This window comes from Globicephala melas, chromosome 13, assembly GCF_963455315.2.
Source record: "Globicephala melas chromosome 13, mGloMel1.2, whole genome shotgun sequence".
Lineage (NCBI taxonomy): Eukaryota > Metazoa > Chordata > Mammalia > Artiodactyla > Delphinidae > Globicephala > Globicephala melas.
The window spans coordinates 88328599-88352408 of NC_083326.1; the positions used below are offsets into that span (position 1 = coordinate 88328599).

General features: G+C 57.5%; 1 protein-coding gene across 2 annotated transcripts in view; it reads left to right on the forward strand.

The window, feature by feature from the left end:
• The window catches only part of ADGRD1 (adhesion G protein-coupled receptor D1), a 161306-nt gene extending 139184 nt beyond the window's left edge, over positions 1 to 22122 (forward strand). The window contains exons 20-26 of one of the 2 annotated variants that reach the window (XM_030859944.2): positions 146 to 212; positions 2630 to 2696; positions 12274 to 12365; positions 15844 to 15970; positions 17219 to 17260; positions 18564 to 18656; positions 19997 to 22122. In XM_030859944.2, the coding sequence (XP_030715804.2) occupies positions 146 to 212; positions 2630 to 2696; positions 12274 to 12365; positions 15844 to 15970; positions 17219 to 17260; positions 18564 to 18656; positions 19997 to 20092 (584 nt within the window). In that variant the 3' untranslated portion in view covers positions 20093 to 22122. Of the gene's footprint in view, positions 1 to 145; positions 213 to 2629; positions 2697 to 12273; positions 12366 to 15843; positions 15971 to 17218; positions 17261 to 18563; positions 18657 to 19996 lie in introns of those variants that run through there. The other variant, XR_009566367.1, reaches the window with a different exon arrangement.
• Positions 22123 to 23810: the final 1688 nt, after the last annotated feature.

Here is a 23810-nt window from a genome sequence, read left to right on the forward strand (position 1 = left end):
TGCCTGGAGCCTAGGGGCTGTTCTGTGTCCTCAACACTTAGCGCACGTTTCTTTGTACACGTCAGGTATAAATGAATAAATGAGTGAACGTGTCAGAGGAGACTGGAGCAAAGCTAATAAAATTTCCTGCTCTCACTTCCTGCAGGTTTTCCTCTTCTGATCTGTATCATTTCAATAGTCTTTGCCATGGACAGTTACGGAACAAGTAAGAAGTAAGTGAAGGGGTGATCCCTGTGTGGGCAGGACTCCCGTGGGGAGGGGCACGGTGCGGGTCCCCATGGCTCCTTGTCTTGCTGTGTTCTTCTCGGGAGGGGTCTGTCCAAGGCTGGTATCCTCCAGCCCTGGCAGTAAAAAAGGCCTGATAGAGTGAGAAACACCCCCGGCGGTGCTCTGGGCTTCGTCCCACCGTGGAACTAGCGTCAAGGGGGTCAGAGTGCCTCCTGCACTGGGTGGCCCCGATAAGTCTCTGTTGGGAGCTTGTCATCCGCGTGGCTGTCCTGGACGCACAGCCTGGTCGCCTGTGGAGCCCTGTTTTGTGCTGACCCTTTCTTGGGGTGGTCAGCAAGTGCCTCGTACATTAGAAGTCCCACTAAATTACAGCCGAGTGAATACGGGACTGTGTGAATAAGTGTCGTCTGATGTGCACCCGCACGGGGGCATTCTCATCGCTGGGGCAGCAGCACACGGGACTGTGTACGCGCCAGACCTCGTGCCGCTATTTTGAAACTGCAGCTGGTGGGTCCCTAGTTGAATCAGGAAGAGGCTGGGTTGGGACTGTGCAACCAGGTTAGGTGTTCACCTTCCAGAAATTTGAATTCCTTTCCTCCCAAAGAGAAAAAGGCTTTAGCTCACCTGTCTTCAGGGAGCTACCCCTCTCGTCAGCCAAGTTGAAGAACCACTGAGTGACAAGGCCACGGAGAGCTTTTAAGAGGAGAGAGAGGGAGTTCAACACTGTCCCGGCTTCAGCCTGAGATAGTTTCTCAGCTGAGTTGCTAAACTGGGAGGAATCTGGCTTTCTCTGCTTTAGGGCAACAATTTCCTGAAGATGAAGCACTTAAGGAAAGCGCTCTCTGAGTCCATACTGAAGTAAGAACGATTAAACATCCATTGTTCTGGCCCGTTCCTTGCAAGCCTGCGTGTATCCGAAGCCAAGGCACTAATTAAAAGAAGAAACATCTCCTCAGACACATCTCAGTGGCACTTGTTCCGTGTCTTTCCATCTGGGAGCGCAGATGCTGGGCCGCCCACCGTGCGTCTCAGCTCCACGGTCTGTTTCTGATGTCAGCCTCTCACCCACTCATGTGCCCGAGAGCGAGGCAGCCCCAGCAAGGGTCCCGAAGCTCATTGAGTGTCTGTGGAGGGCCGGGGATCTGAAGGTCCTCACCCACTTAACGTTCTGCACGAAAATGGTGGAAAGCACAGGCTTCCTCGTGCAGAATCCCCACCCTCCCAGGGAGCCTGGGTTGGAGCTGCCCCTTCGCAGAGGGACCACCAGACTCGCCGTGTGTTTCCATGTTAAGTGCCGCGTCCTCAGACGGGAGGCTCTTTTCTCCAGGCTCTGGGTTCCAGACGGGAACGAGCCTCTTACAGGCGCTGTCACCTGTCTGGGGCATTTCGTGTCTCCTGGTCCAGGAGGTCTTGGGGGAGGACGCGGGCAGCAAGGCAGGGTGCAGGCGTGGACTGGGGTCCCCGAACGTCCCTGGGCCTCAGCTTCCTCCTCTGCAGGGTGGGGTCATCACAGCGCCTGCCTCAGGGGCGCCGTGGGGTTACGGGGGGCGGTGCTGTGCTGTCAGGGGGCTGTGCTGGGTGAGCAGGCGTAAGTGAGTGACCAGGCGGCCCTGCAGGGACGTCCATGTCCTGCGTCCGTGAGGATGCGCCGTATGCCTCACCAGATCCTGGCGGGTGTGCCAGGCCCCCGGGGCTGCCCCCAGATCCAGGGAGGTGACGTGTCTCAGGGACCCCGGGCTCTTGGCGGTTCTGATGCTCTGGAGAGGAAGATGGTAGTCCTGCCTGAGTTCCTGGAATCATGTCTCGTAAGCCAGGAGAAATTTCATATCCTCATACTGGACCCTACTTCCCAGATGAGGCTTCTCTGGAAATCACAGCCGTGGCTGGGATCCACTGGGACCTTTCGTCTCAGTTGTGGAACGGGGTCGGGGGATGGCACTGCCGGGCGATGGAACTGACCGACAGCTGATGAGAAGATGAAGATGGTCCGTGCTGCGTCACGTGATGCCTCCTCACTCCTTGAATCCCTGCAGAAGACACTAGTGAAGTCAGTGTTTGAAATGCTCTGGAAGGAAGCCGGCCCCTGGCAAAAGCCCATTTATTTATTTCTCGTAATAAAATTCAAACCTCCTTTGGATTTTGGCTAGACTCTTCAGAGATTGCAAATTTTTCCACTAACGAGGTGACCTGGAAAAGCCTTCTTTTCCCCGAGCCAGTCTGCAGACCTAGAACATTCTTCCCAAGAGCGGGGGGCGTGAGGTCATGGACAGGATACAGACACGTTTGTAGGGATTAACAATGTCATTATGACTGCGCCCCACGGTGTCCCTGTACTGTCCTGGACGCAGGGCCCCTGGGACGTGGGATGATGCCCTGGAGTAACCCTCTGCCCCTTCCACAGCTGCTGGCTGTCGCTCGGAAATGGTGCCGTCTGGGCCTTCGTAGCTCCTGCGCTGTTCATCATCGTGGTACGTCCTCTGCCGTGCGGGCGCGGAGCTGGGCTGGGGAGGGGCCGGAGTGGAGGAAGCCCTGGGCTTTGTGGAGGTGCAGCTGGGCCCCCTGAGAGCACGTCCTAAGCTGGGGCAGCATGGGTCCTGTTACAGCCCCTCATGGGGGTGTGACCCAGAGCCTCCTTTCCCCGAATGATACTCAGGAAGGTTGGGCAGGTTTTCAGGTTTAATGCAGATCTGCTTAAGGCCCTCGGTGCTTTTCATGCTGAAGCAGCAGGTGTGGGTGTGTGTCCAGGAGGGGCAGTGCAGACCCAACTGGTTCTTTTCTTTCCCGATGCTCTTCCATGATTTCCTCACGTGCACATCTCCGTGGTCAAGGAGATGCAGGATCCAGGGCTCTGTTAGGGAGTTTTCGTCAGAGTCTCCCGAGAACCACACAAAACAGAATTCCTGTGATAATGAGGGACCTACTCAGAGAGGGTGACAGAAATGGGGATCTCTAAGCTCACAGTCAGGAACGTTTGCCGTGGCTGTGCGTCTGGGGTTCAGACGAGGCCGTCTCCACGTGGTTCTGGCGCCCCACCTCTCAGCTCTGTTCTCCTATCAGTTGGCTCCTTTCTTAGGTAGGTTGCCCCAGATGCTGCTAAGAAACTCTAGGACCACACAGAATTATAATAACTGCCATGGGAAAAAAACCCTCCTTTGTTGTTTTTGTTATGGTTCAACCGACACGTCCCACCAAATCCTGGGATCGGTTTTCATCATTTCTGATGGACCTGGCTTGGAACTCTGCCCACCATGGGCCCCTCGCTGAGGCCAGAGGAGCAGAATGCTCTGATTGGCCAGAGGAACGGAATGTTCTGATTGGCCAGCCTTCACTGAAGCCAGTGGGAGCAGAATGTTCTGATTGGCCAGCCCTCACTGCGGCCAGAAGAATGAAATGCTCTGATTGGCCAAAGGACTGGAATGCCTTGATTGGCCAGGCCTGGACCACAGCTGTAACTCTGGGTCCTTATACTTGGTTTCCCATGAAGTTATTTAATGTTAATAATAAAGCTCAGGGCTTCTCTGGTGGCGCAGTGGTTGAGAGTCCACCTGCCGATGCAGGGGACACGGGTTCGTGCCCCGGTCCGGGAAGATCCCACATGCCGCGGAGTGGCTGGGCCCGTGAGCCATGGCCGCTGAGCCTTCGCGTCCGGAGCCTGTGCTCCACAACGGGAGAGGCCACAACAGTGAGAGGCCTGCATACCGCAAAACAAACAAAACAAAAACAATAATAAAGCTCAAATTTATAGAGCATCTTTTTTTTTTTTTTAAGATCTGAATGTGTTTTTACATTAAATTTCTCTCTTACTTGTCTCTAAATTAGCTGCTTGGAGAGATGGTAATTTCTTTTATTACAGAGGGGCAAATTAAGGTGCAGGGAATAAGTAGAATGATAAAATCCTGGCCCGTGATGGTAGCTGTACTAGTTTAGGTGTCCCCTTCCTCTCCTCCCCCACATCCTTCCACTGGCCTCTTCCTTTTGTTCTCTCTCCTCCCCCTTCTCCCCAGGTGCTAGTAAACCAGCTTGAGTGCCCTTGAGTAGAAAAGGCTCAGTCCTGGGAAACAGGGGAATCAGGCGTGGCTGCCTCCAGGCACTCAGTGATGTCCACAGGTATCTCCTGCTCACCCCATGGTCCCATCGCCTCCTTGCTGGCTCCATCTCAGGCAGGCTTTCCTGGGGGGGACATGATGGAGCTGGTACCCTGACACATCCTCCAGCTCTGCAGTTCAGGGTAAGGAGGGAGGCACTGTTCCCAGCAGTCCCAGCAGAAGTCCCAGGGCAGATTCTGATTGGCTCCCATGGGTCAGGTGTCTGTTCCAGAGCCAATCACTGAGGCTTGGGTGGAGGCAGATGATTGGTCAGGCCCAAGGGGCAGGGTTTATTATTTTATCCCCTTGAACTCTTGGTGCTAGAGGTGGGGATCCCCAAGAAGCCCTAGGAAAAGGGCCTGGGAGAGGGGGCTGCCGATACCTGGGTGCTGAGCCTGGCTAGGGTCTGGTCAGAGGTGAGGCATCGCCATGCTGTCCCAGTCTGGGCATCTCTCCCCACAGGTGTTGGGGGCTGACATCAGGGCACCCCCCATCCCTCCTGCCCACCTTGTGCAAATCCGCAAAACACTCTCTCCACACCCTTGGCTGGGACCCCAGAACATGCTCTCCACGCACCCCCAGGGTGGGAGCCAGGCCATGCTCACTGCCTCTGAGGGTGCTGCCTTTGAAGGGTGTTGAGCCCCCAGGTGAGCCCGGTACAGAAGGTGAGGGAAGGGACTCCAGCCAGAGACACGTGAGCCTTTGGTGTCCTCATCCGTCGCCTCCCCCATCGGTGTCCCGGCTGTGGTGGCCCATGAACTGTCCTGATCCTAAGGACAGATCCGATGTTCTGTGTCACCAAGGAGGGCTGCCGGAGGATGGGCTATTGGAGAGGGTCTGTGGGTGGCACTGAGGCCACCACCCCTGCATCCCCTCCTAAGTACTGTGCAGCCAACCCTCCTTTCACGCACCCCCCGCTCCCTTCCCCAGCGGCTGATTTGAAAGCTGCTTTTGACTTTGTTCCAAATTCGGTGGCACTGACTGAGGCCGTGGGCCCTGGTGGTTAATTAAAAACGTATCCAAGGGAAGACGCCTAAAGATGTGGCTTCTTCCTCCTTAATTAAAATTCCACTCAGACATCCTCAGGCCACACAGAGGGGCAGCAGCATCTTCTTGGTAGAGGGTTTCCAGAAGGGCAGGGTGGGGGGCATCACCGTGGTGTCGTCGTCTGTTCGGGACATGGGGGGGGCGGGGGTGCCAGCCCCACACACGCCCCCCCGTTCAGGCTGCGTTGACTCCGCTGCCCTCCACGCCGGTCCCCTGCCAGGTGACGTGTGCTTAGGGGCGTCCACGGCCACGGGGACAAGCGGGAGACGGGGGCATTCCCTCCCTGACGTGCTGGCTCTGCGAGCCTCCTGGGTCCCCGTGGCCCCAGCCCCCGGGCCTCTGTGCCAGAGGAGAGGCGGGGCTGTGCTCCCAGCTCTGCAGGGCTCGTGGACCCACCGGGCTCTCTGTAGGGTCCGCACAGGGCCCTGGTGGGAGGAGTGGGCGACAGGGAGACGGGGGTCTTGCGTGCGTCAGCTGGGTGCCCCTCCCATGCCACTCCCCTCCTGTTCTCAGTGTCCCCGGGGGGCCGGTCCGGATGGACACGGACCAGGCTCAGAGGGAGGGAGGAGACGGGGGCCAGGAGTGCACCCCCCGATCCCTCGCGCAGGGCAGTGGGTGCACGGTGCTCCGTCCCCCACAGGCCACACTCCTGTCGGCAGTGCTGGCCGCAGGGTCCCTGAGGCTGTCTCTCCGCCCTCAGCCCTTCTGTGTCACAGGAGCTGATGTCCCCAGCACCCCGTGAGCCCTGGCCGTCTCTCCGGCGGCTGGCTCCCTTGTGGTGCTTGGGATGTTTCCTTCTCTGTCCGTCACAGGCGGTTAGAATCACACTGCTGTGTCACCTCTGCGCGGGAAGGGGGACTGCAGTCCGTGCCAGCCCAGGGCGATGGCACAGCGGCTCTGTAAAGGAGACCTCCTCCAGGAAGGGCTGCCGGGTCGGGAAAGGGACGGCACTGTGGTCTCAGGGCGTCCGTCCTTGGCGTTAACCCTGAGCTCTGAGTACAGGCCCGGGTCCTTCCATCAGTTGCTTTCAGCTGCGGGAGGTGGTGCGTTGTCGCGGTGACACGTCCCTGAGCTCTCCCTCCAGGCTGTGCCCTGTCCCAGGGCTGCGTGAGGGCCATCTGCAGTCACTTTCCCACCCGGCCTTTCACAGGGTGACAGAGGCTCCCGTGGGCGACCCCGGGGCGCCCTCCCTTCCTGCCCCTGGGGTCCAGGAGGACCACTCGCCTCGTCACCCAGACGGAGGCTCGGGCTCAGACCCGACTCCAGTCCCCCCGCCAGTTCAACCCTCCTGGTCAGAGCGCGGGCAGTGGCAGGGGTGGAAGGGGAGTGAGTGAGTGTGGAAGGCCTCGCCCTGCTGTCTCTCTGTGCTGACTTAACCCCCCAGGTCTGCAGGGCCCGGCAGCATCGCCCGCTCCCAGACGCCCCGGCTGAGCTGTTTCCTCTGACTTTGGTCAGTGACGGCGGGGGATCCGAGGCGGCCCTGCCTGGATCCTTCCCTACCACCCACCACAGCGAGGGGTCCAGCAGCAGGGTCCCCGCATCCCATGTCCTGCAGGCTCGCTGGAGCCCTGCTGTCCTTCCAGAGGGGGCGTTACCCCCGCCCCGCCCCAGCCCCTCTCCTTGACGTCAGCCGTGCACCTACGAGGACTGTGGTTCTCACTCTTGTTAGTAATGGAATCCCTGGGGAGCTTGGGAACGGTTCCTGCCTGACCCCACCCGGGAGGTTCTGGGTTTACTGGACCTTTCAGAGCTCCCGGTGATTCCGGTGTGGGGCTGGCTTGCAGTCCGAGGTGGGCTGTGGGAAGTTGGAGAGCCCTGGGCTGGGGGGAGGGGCTGTCCGCTGAGAACGGTCAAGTGCAGGGTCAGCCGGCTGCGGCTCAGGTGGTAAATCCCGCGCAGGTGCCGGGCACTTATTTACAAACTGCGGCGGCTGTCACGCTGCAGCCGTTGAGTTTAGCTGTTACAGTAGAGACTGGGAGGCCTGAAAAGCCAAAGACGTTTGCTCCCTGGACCTTGAGAGGAAAAGCATGCAGACCCCAGGCCAGGGATGCGGCAGAGGGGTCCTGAGACCCAGCCTCTCCGACTGTCAGGGCTCAGGCTGGCCGGGGGTGGAAGTGTCCCGTGTTTCTCATTTCCTCTGAGGACCCTGGGTTGTGCCATGTTGAGTCGTGCCCCATTGTTCCCAGAGGCGCTCCGAAGAAGCAGGTTTCAGCGTCACATGCGGGGCCCGGCCCCATTGTGTAGCTTGTGCAAAGCTCTGTTCGGGCGCGTGTTCACGTGAGCACGTCCGTGGGAGAGAAACGTCTGGTGGATGCACAGGGGATGGCGTTCTCCAGAGAGGGGTCTGCGTCCGGGGGTACTTGCTTGCACATCCCTCCATTTAAAAACACCCACACATCACGAGCATCATTTTAAACTAAAACACTTTGGAAAGGTGCGTGTTCGTGTTGGGGTGTGCGGTTTCGCTGTGTCCCGGTGAGGTTGGTCCCGGAGGGACAGGAACCTGTGGGACAGGATTGTCACCGTGGCGCCTGGTGGGCCCAGTGCTGGGAGGGAAAGGGCAGAACCGAGCCCCTTCCGGTTCACAGCTTACCTGTCACCCCGCTGCCAAATACGCACCCCCCACCTGTCCCTTCACGGACTGTTCTCCCCGATTATGAAGGGACGTGGATGCCATTTCCTGGGCGACTCCAGTGAGGCTGGGTGCAAAAGTGCCCACGGGGCAGGCAGGTCTTACAGAAGCAGGGACGCCATGGGCCACAGGGGCCACCTTAGCCTGAGCCCCCCAGGGGGCTTGTTCCATGCCGGCGACACCCGGGAAAAAGACCTCCAAGTCTGGGAAGAGAAAGTCTAGAGTTTTAAAATCCTCCTCTCACCTGGGGAGAAGCCAAGCTAGTTGTGTGACTACAAATACAGGTACATAAATAAAGATACATAGATACAGACCCAGTTACCAATTCCTGAGAACAGATGTGGACACGGGAACAATTACAGTGATAGTTACAGACGTAAAGATACAGAACCGTAAATACCTGTATGGACACAGAAACAGGTATAGAGACACATGACGCGTTTACTCTGCCTTTATGTGTGTCTGCATGTATAACCTTTCACTGTGAGATCGTGGTGCACATCCCCATGATTTTTCACAAATACCTAAGTGGCCCTGAGTCTGGTCAAGAGACAGAGCGTGGTCCCAACCCCAGAGCCCTGCCCAGCCGTTCCCTCCCCCCAGCAAGAATCCCCGTGGTCCTGAGTGTGTCCTTCCTCCACCCTCCCCTCCTTTTTTTTTTTTTTTTTTTTGCTGAAATGCGGCCTGTGAATTACTGGTTTGACATCTGTCACAAGTAGCTTGTTGGCTCTTCTAACACGGAGATACTTAGTTGATGAAATACCCCACATTCACGTTATAAACGCCTCACCCCAGGGCCTTTCCCAGTCTGCACCAGGTGCAAGCCAGGGCGAGTGAAATGGAGTGAGGGGGCCAGGCCCGCTTCTGGTTTGTATTTTCATGAAACGCCAGATTTGTCTCACCCTCAGCTGCTGTCTCCCACTTAATTGCACATTAATGTAGGCTCGGAGGTTAGCCTGCACCTTCTCTCATGCTGCCGTGGCCAACGTGATTGTCTTACCAACGCGGGGGGAAGCGTGCACGCCAAATGAGATCAGACAGGCCCCCGGCTGAAAGAGGGAGAGGGGAAATAAATAAATCCCAGCAAAAGCTTCGGAGACATGGGCGTGATGATGAATTGTAACAGCCAATCACGTGGGCAGCTTAAACATTATTGAAATGCTTCCTTCCGGGTCTTAAATACAGAGGCCAAGAAATAACAGAAGACCTGAAATCGAATTAATCACTTGTAGCATGTCTATGTCTGTGGAACAGTTTGCCGTAATCTGATCATCCATTCAGCGGCCACGTCACAGCGTCTGGGAACAGCAGTGTGAATCGCCTGGCGTCACACCTGGGAGGTCTAGGGCAGAATCCCGGGTCAGCCTCCGGCCGGCAAAGGGAGAGGTGGTTGTGATGAGACCTCTGGGGTCACGTGGGGTGTTCAGGCTCCTCCCCAGAGGCTGCCTGGCATCCATCTCCCGGGTCCCAGGCTCTGTGGCTTCTCCATCCCCTTCCCTGAATTATTGGGACACTTCACAGTTAAGCCTGTTTTCCTCCTGAGCCCAAGGTCATAACTGGGACGTGCACAGGAAAAAGGATTGATGTTACTTCCTTTTTATAGTGTAATTAAGCAATTTGATTTTTGAACATTAACACACATGGTTAAAAATTTGAAAGCAAAGCTTAGTAATGTATATTTTGAGCAGTCTCTGCCCACGTCTCTCTCTTAAGTCCCTGGTTTCCACCCGCCCCCCCCAAACAGACAACCCCTGATGCTAACTTCTTGTGTATCCTAGGGGTGCTCTGAAGATGTAGGCAGATATAAATATATATTCACCTCATTCTGTGCCTTTTCCGCACACACAGTGTGTGCTGGACCTCCGGCTTTATTCGCACAGGAGGAGCCGCCTTGGTCCGTGATGCACCCACAGAGTAGGCTGCCCACAGTAGCCCCCGAACCTGGTCCCTGTTGGGAACAATTCAAGTGTTTCCAGTCTTTTCTGGTTATAAACAAGGCTTCAGCTTCGGCCAGCGGGTGAGGAGCCCAGGATATAAATTCCCAAAGCGGAAGAGGCAGGACTTACAGGATGGTACGCGGAGGACCTCAGTAAATGTTCTCCCCCTAGAATACAAAGAAGCTACTGGAAGAATTATACGTGGAAAAAACCCAGACATTTCAGAACTCTAGAAATCAACCACAGGCTGAAAAGCCTTTAATCACGAAAAATCGCTGAATCTTGGTGAGAGCAGCAGGGACTGTGGCTTCTGATTGGCCACTCGGGCCCTGCGTCCCAGCTCCGTGACGCAGCTATTGTCACTGGAGGTGAGGACGGGCTTACGGGTGCGCGGGTGCAGCGCCTGTGTGACCTCAGAGCAAGCTATTCGCAGACTTCACTGGACCTCGGCGTCTGGAATAGACATCCCCATGCTTAAAGCGCCAACCAGTTAGTCCCCTGGCTTCGGTCTCTGAGCCGCTTGAGTGGCAAAGTCCCTGCGTTGTCACACCAATAGCCTGGCGTCCATGCTGGCCCGCCCCTTTCTTGTCTGCGGAGTGAGGCCTTCCTATGGCGCTAACCCGGTCAACCAGTGCGGGCCGGGGAGGCCTGGAGGGCACTGGTGTTCCCATCTACCGGCTTCTCCTGTGTGCCCTGACCTCGGAAGACCTCCAGCGTCATCCTCACTTTACAGGCGAGAAAAAGGGGGCGAGTGAGGCAGCCTGTCAGAAGCCAAGCTGCCGGGTGCGGAGATGGTCAACGAAGACAGGGGCCCCACTGACAGCATCTGTTCTGTGTTTGCTCTAAAGACTAATGAGGAAAGCCTTACTCACTTATAGTGATGGTATAAGCAAGGGGCTAAACGGGCAGGGGTGCCAGCTTCCCAGTACCCCCTCCCGCAGAGCCGCGCGGGCAGGGGTGCCTCGCTGCTGACGCGTTCTGAGGGAGAGGCTGCTGCTGAGCCTTGGACCTGGGAGCTGGATACGGAGGCAGCTCGCGGAGAAGTGTCTGCAAGGCCCCTGAGATAAGGGGTATCAGCAGAGATGCTTTGGAAAGGCCTCAGGCTGGGCCCCCAGAAGGAGGCCTCTAACGAGGGCGTTCAGGCCAGGAACGCAGATATGTGTGCGGCGTGGCCGGCCGGGGCAGGAGGGGCCTGCGTCCCCTTCAGAGCTGAGGATGCTCTGCTGTGGCCCAGGTGTTGTGTGGGGAGGGCCACTTTCCCTGTGTGGCCTGCCAGGAACGCCTTTGTCCTTGCCTGTGCTCAGGCCTGAAGGTTCACACGTGGCCGCGAGCGGGACTCCTCACCGACTCTGTAAATGACCTCAGAAGTTTTCAGATACAAGGGAGAGGTCCCGTCGCAGCACAGCCCCGAATCCAGCTGTGGACCCTGTAGCGGAAGGACATGGCGGGGCCTCACTTCCCCTGCTGTCACCTGCCTGGTCAGGCTCCTGTTCAGGACCCTGGAGAGCTGCCCACGGGAGGGGACACTTTGTGCCAGAGCCTCTGCCAGAGACCCTCACAGCCCCCGCCCGGCCCCCAGTCCCCAAGGGGAGCCTTCCAGCCCCCAGACCCCAAGGGGAGTCTCCCAGCCCCCAGACCCCCAAGGGGAGCCTCCCAGCCCCCAGACCCCCAAGGGGAGTCTCCCAGCCCCCAGACCCCCAAGGGGAGCCTCCCAGCCCCCAGACCCCAAGGGGAGCCTCCCAGCCCCCAGACCCCCAAGGGGAGCTTTCCTAGCAAGGAGGAAGCATTGGGCAGAAGATGAAGAATCCTCTGCTGTGGTCTCCGGGGATCCCATGCTGTGGGCTCTGTGGACGCACAGCCGTGGGCCTGGGGTGTGGGCAGGAGGTGAGAGCCAGGCTGTGCTCCGGCGCTCAGGTTGCACCGTGGGCGTTCCTACTCTGTCTCATTAAGTGGAAAAACTGAGGTTCGGAGGACTTCAGTACGTTACCCAGGGCCACACCCAGGGAGCACATGGTGAAAGGAGGCTGGAAGCAGCTCTGTCTGGTTCTGAGGTTCACAGCCTCCTTGCCCTGGTGGCGAGCAGAGGAATGCTTTCTTCGGTGTGCTCCTGGGGACTCGGCCTGGGGTGTTTGGCCATCTTTTCTCGGGAGCACAGATGTGGGCTCCCAGAAGGCGGTCTTGCAGGTGACCTGTGCAGGTAAAAGTTCAGGGACACGGCTTCGATTTCTCCCAGAGACGCCGCCTGTTTGCCTGGGAATCCTGGCTGGGGAGTGGGCCCGGTGGACTCGGATGCCCTGCAGGTGTGGCTCCGGCCCTCACCTTGTCTCCCGTTCTCCTCACGCAGGTCAACATGGGCATCCTCATCGCGGTGACCAGGGTCATTTCACAGATCAGCGCCGACAACTACAAGATACATGGAGATCCCAGCGCCTTCAAGTAAGCGGCTCCCTGGGCTGTCAGCCATGCCCCCTGCCCACAGAGGCTGCTCGCGGGTGGCAGGAGGGCGGGTCACACCCTTGGGCTTGCCCGGTGTCCTCACGACGTGCGTCCTCATCGGTCTCTGTGACCAGCATCAGCTCGCTGCCCCCATTTGTGAAAGAAGGGGGTCTATTAGATGTTCTCCCAGAGACTGCTTCACCCCTAGGGTGAGAGGAGCTGGCGCTGGGGTCCAGAGGAGGGTTCTGGAGCCCGACTGCCCTGCCTGGGTCAGTCCTGCCTCAGCCCTACCATCTGCTGGGACCTTGTGAGCTATTCAACCCCTCAACGCCCTGATTTCCTCGTCTGCGCGGCGAGGGTGATGGCGGCCGTCTTACAGGTTGTCCTGAGGAGGGTGGAACTTCCTGACCTGCTCTGGGGCTGGTTCATCCTCTGAAGGAGCAGATGTCTCTGAATGGGGGCCATTCCACCCACACACTCACTGCCTTCTGGGGTTTCTCCACCCCATTGTCGGGGCTCTGCCAATTGCAAGTGACAGAAAACCCAACACAAGCTGGCTAAAGCACAAGACGTACCTACCGACACAGGCAACCATAAGTCCAGGAATGAGTCTAGAACGGCTTGGTCCAGCACATCAAATAATACCACCAGGGCCCAGCTACTCCTGCACTTCTCAGCTCCACGCCCGCCGTCTGTCGGCTTCACGCTGAGACGGACTCTGCCTCCTGGTGACCAAATGGCTGCAACAGGAGGTTCAAGTCCATGGGAAAGTGTGTCTCTTTCCCCAGTAATCAGAGGTCCTGAGCCTGGAGACCGAGACTCAGACCAGACCGCATGCCCATCCACAAATCAATCCCAGTGGATGGAAATCACCAGTTAACCCTGGCCTGAGCCACACGGTCCATCCTGGCTCTGGGGTGCAGTGAGCACCCCCGAACCACCCGGCCAGGAAGTGGGGGCAGGGAGTTTAGGGACTGCTGTAGAAACGGGGTGCAGTTCCTAGGCCGCTGACACTCTGTAAGTTACTTTATCTACTTGATCTACACTATATCTCTTCCGATATGAAAGGGAAAACAGTAAACATGTCAGCAGCAAATCGATAAGACAACTATTCTGTAATGAATTCCAGACACCGTAAATTAACCTGACAAGTGGCTCCGGCCCCCTCAGGCTTTTTCAGCCCCTGGGAACCTTCGAGATGCTCCTAGGTCAGGGTCAGTTCCCTTCCTCGTCCATCAGCGAGAACAGGCAGTGCTGCCCTGTGAGGCCGCCAGTCCCCCGGCCCCGGGGGCCTGGCTGGGGAGGAGCCTGACCCTCCCTCACCCCAACTTCAGCCCCCAGGCCCTCCCCTCGGTGCGCAGGGCCCCGTCTGACCCGGCACCCGCAGGACCGCTGGCCTCGCGGCACCCAGAGCAGCCCGGATCTCACTCCACACCCGCGCCCCCGTCTCTGCCCCCGGCCCCTCTTCACGCACCGCGGCCCTGAAAGGCAGCTGAGCCCATGACCCATCTGCCCTCCGTGGGGACCTGGTCCCCAAGTGGAGGCTGACACGGGGGAGGTAGGGGCCGTGCATCGCAAGGGCGTTTCCGAGTCTCTGCAGAAGCAGGGCCGGGGCGCTGCCACTGTGCCCTCCTGTGTCCTGCACGTAACCCGGCACCCAGGACCGACCTCCTGGAGAGTCCGGCCCGTGCCTCCGGACAGACCCCCGACTCTCCCCACCCAGCACGCTCCCTGCCCCGCCTCTTCCTCACGTGGCCGAGCGGGACCCTGGGTCACGCCTCACTCCCTTCCTAGCGTCCCCTCCCTGGGCTGGTGAAGCAGGAGCCCGGGAGCCGGGCGGGAAGACGCAGCACAGCCTCCTCGGAACACTTGTGGCTCCCCCTCTCCTGGTTTCAATCTAGGCCTTTCCTTCCTGCCTAGCAGCTCAGCGCTGTGACTTAACGCGATGGGATGCTTCCGCAGGAGCCTTAACAGGGCTGCCTTCCGCCTGCTTTCTCACCTCTGTTTATCGGTCATAATTCCAGACTCCCCAGAAAGCAGCAGAGAACATTCAGTTTTCCCAAGTGAGATCTGGGTCCTGGGGGCGGGAGGGAGGTGGATGCCGGCCCCCGGGGAGCAGGGGGACGGGCATCGGGGAGTCTTATGCGTCCGGACTGCGTCCCCCGCCTGCCCAGGCCTCCTCTCCTGCAGGGACCCCGCTCCTTCTGCCTTTGACAAGGGGACCTGGCTGCTCTGGCTGTGTTAACAAGTCCTCAGAGAGCCTCAACTAGAGGAGTTTCCTCCCAGATTTTATCATTTATTGCTTCATTTTTGAAGTAAAAATGAACATCCCTTTAAAAGTAACACATTGATGTCGACTTCTCAGCAGCTGCTCCTTTCAATGATGGATTTTCCAGGATCTAAAGATGGAATCTAAATCATTCATGATATTTTGTTCCCCAGATTCAGGTGTCTGATTTTAACTGTACTGACTTTATGAAAACACGCAGCTGCAGCTTCCCTGACAGATGCCGTGTGGGAGCACATCTTTGGCTTTCTAGGGCTTTGCTGCTAGGAGCTGTCCATGCCGGGCCCTTGGGCTTCTGACCAGGGAGCTCCTTAGGGCCATTACGCCTCCTCCTGGGGGGCTGGATCCCTGAGCGGTGCTGTTGACTCGTCCTTCATCCATTCCGTGGCCTCTTCCTCATCTTGCCCGCTGGTCCTGGTGCTGTGCTGGCTTTGGGGCTGCAGAGATGCAGAGCCCAGCCTTCAGAGGACTCACCGTCTAGTGAGGGAGACCGTGCGGGTTGCAGCGCCAAGGGACGAGGGCCTTGGAGGTTGCTTAGCTGGGCAGCGTGGCACCCGTCCGTCTCTGGACTTCCCTCTCATGCTTACGTGCAGAAACCGCCCTGTGGAGAACTGAGCTGTCTGAGTCAGGGTAGGCCGGGCCCCAGTTAGCGTACGATGATTTGCAGCACGTATCAGAGGCAGCCAGGACTCAGACAGCCCCTGGGGCATTGCCTCCACACCAGCTCTGTTCTGGGCTCTGCGGACACTGGGGGACCCAGATCCTTCTTCTCTCGGAACTCACATTCCACGGGAGAGCCTCAAGGCTGACGCTGCAGGTGCCCCGGCGCTGGGTGTGTCTCCTACCCCTGGACTCCTCGGCTGTGCTCTGCTCCATGGGCACCTGGCATCAGCGTTTCCCTCAGCATCACCACCAGCTGGACTGGGGTGGTCAGCCTGAGTTTGCCCAGAGGATGCGCCGGCTCCCGGAAGCCCGGTGCCAGCTGCAGTCCAGCGGAAGCAGAGCTGTCTGCTTGGCCCAGAGCTGGCCTTGCAGGGACCCTGTCTTGTGCGTCCGGCTAGTCAGCTCCTGACCCAAGGCCTCCTGCAGGGAGGAACCGGGTCTCACTCGCAGCAGGGCCTTTTCTGCTCCCGCTGGAAGCGTGGCGTCTGGACCCGCCCTGCCTGCCCACCCTCCCTGTTCCTCCTGCAGGTTGACAGCGAAAGCTGTGGCCGTGCTGCTGCCCATCCTGGGCACCTCGTGGGTCTTTGGCGTGCTCGCCGTCAACAACCAGGCTGTGGTCTTTCAGTACATGTTCGCCGTACTCAACTCCTTACAGGTGAGGGCCCGATGGGACTACCGGCTTTGTGAGTGGACGTGCGGAGCAGGGTGCCTCTGAGGCAGGAGGGAGACCCTGTGCTCTGTCCCCTCTACACGCACGCACCTCGTGGACCCCTAGCGTAGAGGGTCCCCAAGGCCTGAGGACACAGGCGTGGATGGGGCGTGCACCAGGGTCTCTGAGCAGATGGGCTATGCAGGACCCCATTCACAGCAGGGCTGCCTCGTCCTCCTGGACAGTGTCTGTGGAGGGGCACCCAGGCCTGAAAGGAAGACTGTCAGCACGTGGGCAGCTCCTGCAAGGGAGCCAGGTGTGGAGAGGTGGTGATGGGGATACCTTGGGTTCTGAGTTCTCATCTGCTCTCTGCATGGAAGGACAGCAAGGGTCACAGCCTGGAAACCAGAGACTTGGGAGCCCAGAGTCTGAGTCCCCAGAGCCACAAGCCCCCAGAGGAAGGGTGGAGGTGGGCGCCCGTGGCCACACACGGCCTACGCCACCGAGCCGAAGACTCAGTCCACCCCGGCCCTCACCATGGTGTCCTTGCTGCTTCTGGGGCTTCACAGCCGGTGACGGTGTCAGGCTTCTAATCTGTAAGAAGCCCCCATGCCTAGCTTCCTTCTGGCTGTTTATAACGAGAGGGGGTCGGCTGTCCTGGCCGCAGCCCCACACACCCCAGGTCCTGGGATCCTCACTTATCCTCTGTGTCCCATAAAGTTTCCCCTTCCGGAACGTGGGAACAACGACAGGACCACTTTGCGAGGGCTGCCTGTTAGCACTAAGTGAGATGACTCACGTGAAGTGTTCGTCTGGTGCGGACACAGGGGCAGAGTCTCTAGACGTCTGCAGATATCCTCAGCCTGTGTCTGTTCTCACTGTGACCGTCATCCTCAGTGTGCAGGTGAGGACACCAGGGCTCGCGCTAGGTGACGCGCTCGTGCCCTCCCATTCATCCGCCCCAGCGTGTTTGCTCCTCTCTGAGGTTAAGCCTGTCTGGGCGTCCACCTGTCTTTGTATCTTGGCCATGGCGGCTGCCTGCGTTTAGGTTAGATCACAGGATGCCCTTCCACGCTTACGGACTCCAGACCGTAGGGTCCAGCATCACAGCGCACTCCCACATGCTCCCCAACACCAAGCCGTGCCAATGCCACTCGCAGAGCCCATAGGTGGCATTGGAAAGAACCCTCAGAAAGTGTTTGTGACAAAATGCAAGTGGCTCTAATTCTGTGTTTTCCTCCCCTTCCTCCCCAGGGATTTTTCATCTTCCTTTTTCATTGTCTCCTGAATTCAGAGGTATGTCTGCTCCACTTCGTGACAGTATGAAGCTGGTTTTTCATTTCTGAAAGGGCACAGAGAGCAGGAACAGTGTTGCCGCATCAGGCTGGCATCCGGGAATGTAACCCTGAATAAGCCTTGGTGTTGGTGACAGGTTGTGTGCAGGGAGGCTGCTTTCCGTCCCTCATCCCGGTTGCTAAGCAACATGCCCACATCCTCCTTCACTGATGCCACACGGGCACTGCTGGCTGTGTGGAGGACCAGGGGAGGTGGTGACAGGGTGGAACAGCTGAGCTGCAGACTCAGGACCTTGCTTGGCATCTGGCGTATTAGGGAGAGTGAGATGCAGATGTGCTCCCAGCAGATCCTCCCAGAGGCATTCAGGGAGCTGGCCTGGGGTGTAAGGAGGACTCCTGACTGCAGGGCTTAGAGAGGGGGCTTTCATGATGTGGCCTCCAAGGGCACTGGGGTACCTGGCGTGGGCCCGTTCCTCTTGGTGCAGTCTGGGGCATTGCACCTGCTGTGCACTTGGCCGTGGGGATGGTGGAAGGTGCCCTAGATCCTGTCGCTCGGGACCCATAGTCCGTGGGAGAAGCTTTACCTGTAAATTGTGGGGGTGGCATCGTGTTCCTGGGCATTTGAGTCCCTTCCAGGCTGTGGTCCTGGGGAAATGCCTCTGGAACGGTGACTGAGAACAGGGCAGAAGCACCACCCGCCTCTGTGCTTTGCCGGGAGAGCCCATCCATTTGCACGAGGATAGGTCAGGCGGGGAGGGAGGAGATGGGGGAGGGGCAGGCAGGGTGAGTCGCCCAGGACGTTGGCGGCCAGCGGAGGAGAGGTCACGTGTTTGCAAAGACCAGGTAGCAGCCCAAGCAGGGCCTGAGACTGATCCACGTGGCAGAGGGGGCAGGAGGGGGCGGCAGCCTCAGCAGCACACGCGGCCCCGCCCCACGCGTGCGCTTCGTCATTTACTGCCTTGTGTGGTTTCCGTGCCGGTCACACGCTCGGCCCCCAGGCTGTTCACCGTCGAGTGTGTCCCGTCTCCCCACCCAGCACTGTGAGGTCGGCAAAGGGCAGGCCAGGTCCAGCTTTCTCCCCGTGCAGGGCTGGGAACGGCGCGGGGACACAGCCCGTATCTGTCACACGAACCAGTGGCACGTCCGTAGCGCAACTCCGGAACCACTGACTGTTCGGATCTGATGCCTCCGAGTCCTGTCCTCACCCTGCAGCACAAATTCCTCGGGACCTTTTAGAATGACCTCTTGTTGCTTTTGCAACTTCTGAAATTTCTTCTAATGAGCCTTCCGTTCTGCCTTTGAAGGTGAGAGCTGCTTTCAAGCATAAAACCAAGGTCTGGTCCCTCACGAGCAGCTCCACCCGCCAGGCCAACGTGAAGCCCTTCAACTCGGACATCGTGAGTGCGTGTGGTGTCTCGTGTACGCCCCTCCTGCGCTGGCCGACCCTGCTCGGGGTGCCTTCCGTCCTCAGCCCACCCTGACCCAGGCCTCTTGTTCTCGGTCCTCGTCCGCCGGGACTTGCCTTCCAGCTTCACTGAGCTGCGCGCAGCCTCTGCCTTACAGAGGACCACGTGGCCCTGAGGCTGCGTCTCTTGCAGCCCGAGCCCCGGGCCCTCCGCTCACTCCTTCCCCGAGCTCCGTCGTCTGCACCATCAGTGTCGGCGGACGGCTGCCCAGGTCGTGACGGAGGCTCGGCTCGGGGGCTGGGCTTTTCACACCTGACATAGGCCTGCAGGCGGCGCGAGCTGATGTCACACCCACAGCAGGGTCCCCCTCCTCACGAAATCACCTGGCCCTCTCTCCTGCCCCGTTTCCCAGGGCCAGTACTTCTTATGTTGACTTAGTGGGATGGAAGGATCAATTGACGGGGGGGCAGACACTGGACATGCTGAGGGTGTCCTATAAGAGGCACAAAAGTCGCTGGACACAGCCCGGCCTCTACATCAGGTCTCCTCCCCCTACAGGTGCCTGAGAAATTGGGTCTGGATGGTCAGGGGTCTGAACAAGCCGCTCACCTCCCGGCGCTGGGCTTGGTTCACCTTCCTCCTGTGGGAAGTGGTCCCTCATCCCCCCGCCCCGCAGACCCCCAGGCAGGGCCCCCGGGCAGCCTGGAGCAGGCGATATCCTGGGTTCTCACTGCACTGCAGCCTCCCACCTGTCAGCTAGGCCCTCGCTCAGGGGTCCCATCCTCAGGAAGTCCCTCCTGGACGGCACTGAACAAAGGGGCTCCCACCGCACCCCAGCGTCCTGTGCCTGCGACCCCTGGCGGTTGTTTGGTTTATTCATTTGTTTCATGGCCGTTGTCTGCCTCCCCCATTGGAGCGCGAGCTCCCCGGGGGCGAGGGTCTGGTCGCCTTTGTTCACTGGTGTGACCCCATAGCCTAGAACAGGCCCCGGTGCCCAGCCTGCTTGATAAATCAGTGTCGAAGGAATAAGTGAATAAACGGATGAATAGAAGCGTGGATGAGTGAATGAGTGAACGACAGATTGATGAATGAATGACTGCCTGGGTGAGTGCACCCCAGAACCTGGGAGCCGTGAGGCCGGGGAACCTGTGCAGAGGAGGTGGAGAGAACTGCGCCCTCTGGGTCCTCATTTTTCTGGGGAGCGGTGGGGCCGCCCCCAGGAGGATCCCCAGGCAACTTTCTGGCACAGGGCTTTGCTCTCAGCACTCCTGTGGGGCTTGGGTTTCTCGTCTCAGAGCAATCTGCATTTCTCCATCCTGTGTGGTCCGCAGATGAACGGGACCCGGCCTGGTACAGGCTCCACCAAGCTCACCCCTTGGGACAAGAGCAGCCACTCCGGGCACCGCGTGGACCTGTCCGCCGTGTGAGCAGAGAGGCCGTGGACCCGGCAGCCTGCCGCTCAGAACCCCCGGACCCGCTGCAGACCACACGCAAGCATCGCTCTGCCTTTGCAACTGGGACCCTTTCCTCGTCGCTCTCTGGACCTGGGGGTCACGGCCCTCCCCTCCGCCTCCCGTGACAGCATCCTCTCCTGCGACCCGCCCCTGTGACAGAGCCCACCGCTGAGCCCGCAGCCTGATACACGGCGACGGACGGGCCCCCCGGAGCACACAGCGGTCCCTCCCCTTTGTCACTGCAAGTGCGCAGAGCCCCAGACCCTCCACACTGTGCGCTCAGGAGGCCCATGGCGCCAGGAGGGAAGTTTAGCCTCGGCGGGCGCCACGATGGGGACTTGGGACCAGAGAGGTGGGGTCCCGCAGGGGAGGTTGGGCGGAGGCCCCTGGGGGCGCGTGGGGAAGTGCCCAAGGATGTTTTCCACCTGCTGACTCCACCCAAAGCAGGGCCCCGATGCCAGGCACCTGCTGACGCCCAGGTGCCCCGCCCGTCTGTGCGCCGGGGCCGTGCGTAGGCGGAGAGCCTGGGTGGGGGGGGTTCTGCTCCGACAGCTTCTCCCCCCTCCCTCGTGAGTGCTGGCTCTTCCGACTCCAAGTCAGCCTTCAGATCGCCCCCTTTCCTGGCACCTGAGCCTCCTGTGTGTTCACCACGGTGGCCCATCAGAGCCACCGTCTCCCAAGGCATAACGTCCCGCAGAGAGTTTCTTCCTCATCACTTATAAATGCTTTTCCGTGTTTCTAGCGAGCGGATCACAGCGGAGGGGAGCGCAGTACGTGATTTCATGTCGCCACAGGGGCAGACCTTGATGCACAGAGCCACTCGGCGGGCTGCTCCGGGGGAGGACCCTGGCCCTGACCGACCCGGGGTGGGAAGGGTGGCAATAGCTGTAGCTTCTGAGTTGATGTTAATTTATGGACCCGGACTCAGCCCCCTAGGAAATGGGATGATCCTTAGGGCTCCGTGTGTGGGCGGGACCCCGTGGAACGCTAGGGTTCGATCATAGACGTGAACCGAAACGCCATCGAGAAAAGCTGGGAAACAGGCTGTGAAAGGTCACCCTGTGATGACGGCGCCGAGAGTGCTTGTGAGATGTGTGGGTACGGAATTCCAACCTGTTTTCGGTACTGGAAAATCTTCCCTGGAAACTGTGACGGCGACAGCATTAAAGGCCTCCCCACCGCGTCGCCCCGCCTCTCCCAACACGTCTGCTTTGTTTCCGAGTGAGATTTTCATCGCCTTGCAGACCTTTTCCATCTTCCTCCGGCACCTTCGTGAAGTAACTCACGCCCTGATGATGATGAGTGTGACACCATCTTCAGGCATCTCCCCCGGTGGCGGGCGGGGGGACCGGGAGGGGGGTGGGACACCGAGCGGCGTGTTGACGCAGGGTTAACCTCTGTCCTTCCGTCCGGGTGGGTCCCAGATGTCACGTTGTGACAATGCCATGGGCAGTCTCCATGGGTGTGCCATAGGGGTGAACCTGGCAGATGGAGGCAGAGACCCCGTGTCTGGCGAAAAGTGCGCCCAGGTCTGCTCCAGGCTCTCTTCATGATTCCAGAAACCAGATCGCTTGTAACTTGGCGTTAGATCCTTGTCAGGCCCAAGAGCACCGAGAAGTGAGAACACTGTATTCCTAAGATTGACACTTGGATTCTTTTTTCTTATTTAGTTTCTGGTGAAGCAAATCAAGTAAGGAACTGTTTTTATTTTAGATGGAATTCTTGGTTTTGTTGTTTTTTAACTCTCTGCATATTCACCCTACATATAATCTATCAGAAGTAATGCGCGAACTCCCTGTTTCTCAAGAACGAAAGCAGTGCACTTATGTATAGGCGACATACTTGGCTTCTGCAGTGTTTTATTATCTACACATAATGTGGCCACAGAGAAGCAGTTGGAGGCAAGAGTGTGTTTAGTTTATTGCACAGGAAAGACGATGAATGCCACTCCATAGTGAAAATATGTTGTGATTTTTATGAAATAAAATCTTAGTGTCCTTAAAGTGTGGTCTTTAGCGTCTTTTGCTAGTGGGAGGTGAGCAGGACAGCGGATCTCACGACAAACATCTGAAGAGAAACTCACGTGGGTAAAATCCAGCCCTGGGATTCACTCAGCAGACATTTATTCAGTGCTTTCTCTGTGCCCAGCACATTCCAGCTCTCGGGACACTGTGATGGGCAATGCCCTGGCCTCTCAGGAGCCTCCCTGGGTGGGGCAGGTAGTGGCATTTGTGCAGCCCTGTGTCTCCCCAGGTTAATGTACTGGACAGAATACTGGTGCTTCTTTTTTTAAAAAAATTTAACTATATTTTATTTAAGCTAATGTGTCAAAAATATTTCAACACGTAACATTAAAACTTAATGAGCTATTTTACATTCTTTTTTCTATACTAAGTCTTTAAATCTGGTTTATTATTTTTTAAAGTCTTTAAAAAATGTTGACCTCTGTGACTCTATTCCTGTTTTGTAAAGAAGTTCATTTGTACGATTACCTTAGATTCCATGAAAATAGAGTCACAGATGTAGAAAACACGCTTAACGGTTACCACAGGGGAAAAGGTGGGGAGGGGGGAGGATAAACTGGGAGATTGGGGTTGACATATACACACTATTATATATAAAATAGATAAGGACCTACTGCACAGCACAGGGAACTCTGCCCGACACTCTGTAATGGCCTATATGGGAAAAGAATCTTAAAAAGAGTGGATCTATGTATATGTATAAGTGATTCACTTTGCTGTACAGCAGAAACTAACACAACATCGTAAATCAACTCTACTCCAATAAAAAGAGAAAGAAAAGAAATGCTTACGAAACTAAAAAATAATTTTTTTAAAGTTTATACTCCATATATAGTTAGTGCAAAATATTGGCTCTATTCCCCATGGTGTGCAGCACACCCTTGAGTCTGTCTCACACCCAATAGTTTGTACCTCCCCCTCTGCTGCATTGCTTCCCCCTCCACTGGTAACCACTAGGGTGTTCTCTGTTGAAACAGGGAGTGGGTTAGTGGTGACAGAGGTGGGGGGTTGGGTGGTGGGCAAGATGGATGAAGGGGATCAAAAGGTACAAACTTCTAGTTATAAAATAAGTCCTGGGGCTATAATGTACAACGTGGCAACTACAGTTGATAACACTGTCTTGCCTATTTGAAAGTTGCGAAGAGAGAAGATCTTAGAAGTTCTCAGCACGAGAAGAAAACACTTCTGTAGCTGTGCCGTCCATCCCATCATGTATGGCGATGGATGTCAACTAGACTTACTGTGATGATTGTATCAAGTCATTATGGCGTAACCTAAATATACTACGATGCTTGGTTTTTGTTTTGTTTTCTTTGCCTTTTGGTATCCCTTACAATTTTTTTCGTTATTGAAAGCTAAACATATCTGCATTGGGTGTTAGAAACTGAGGTAACTAGGACTTTAGTGTGAGGATTTACGTTCGTCTGACCAGGAGCTGGGCTCTGTAGACTGTTCGCTGCAGCTGTAGGTGCCGGAGGCTCCAACTTCCTGTTCTTCCTTCTCTACCCTTGACTTTGGGCTTTCCCTGTGGACTGTACTCCTCACAGAGTCCGCAGCTTGCAGCCCCTTCAGCCTAATCTGTTAATACTCCTTTTCTGCTGTGGTGTTAACATGTGTGGTAGGAGAAGTGTTCTGTAACATTATGGTAAATCTGCATCTTTTAGTGG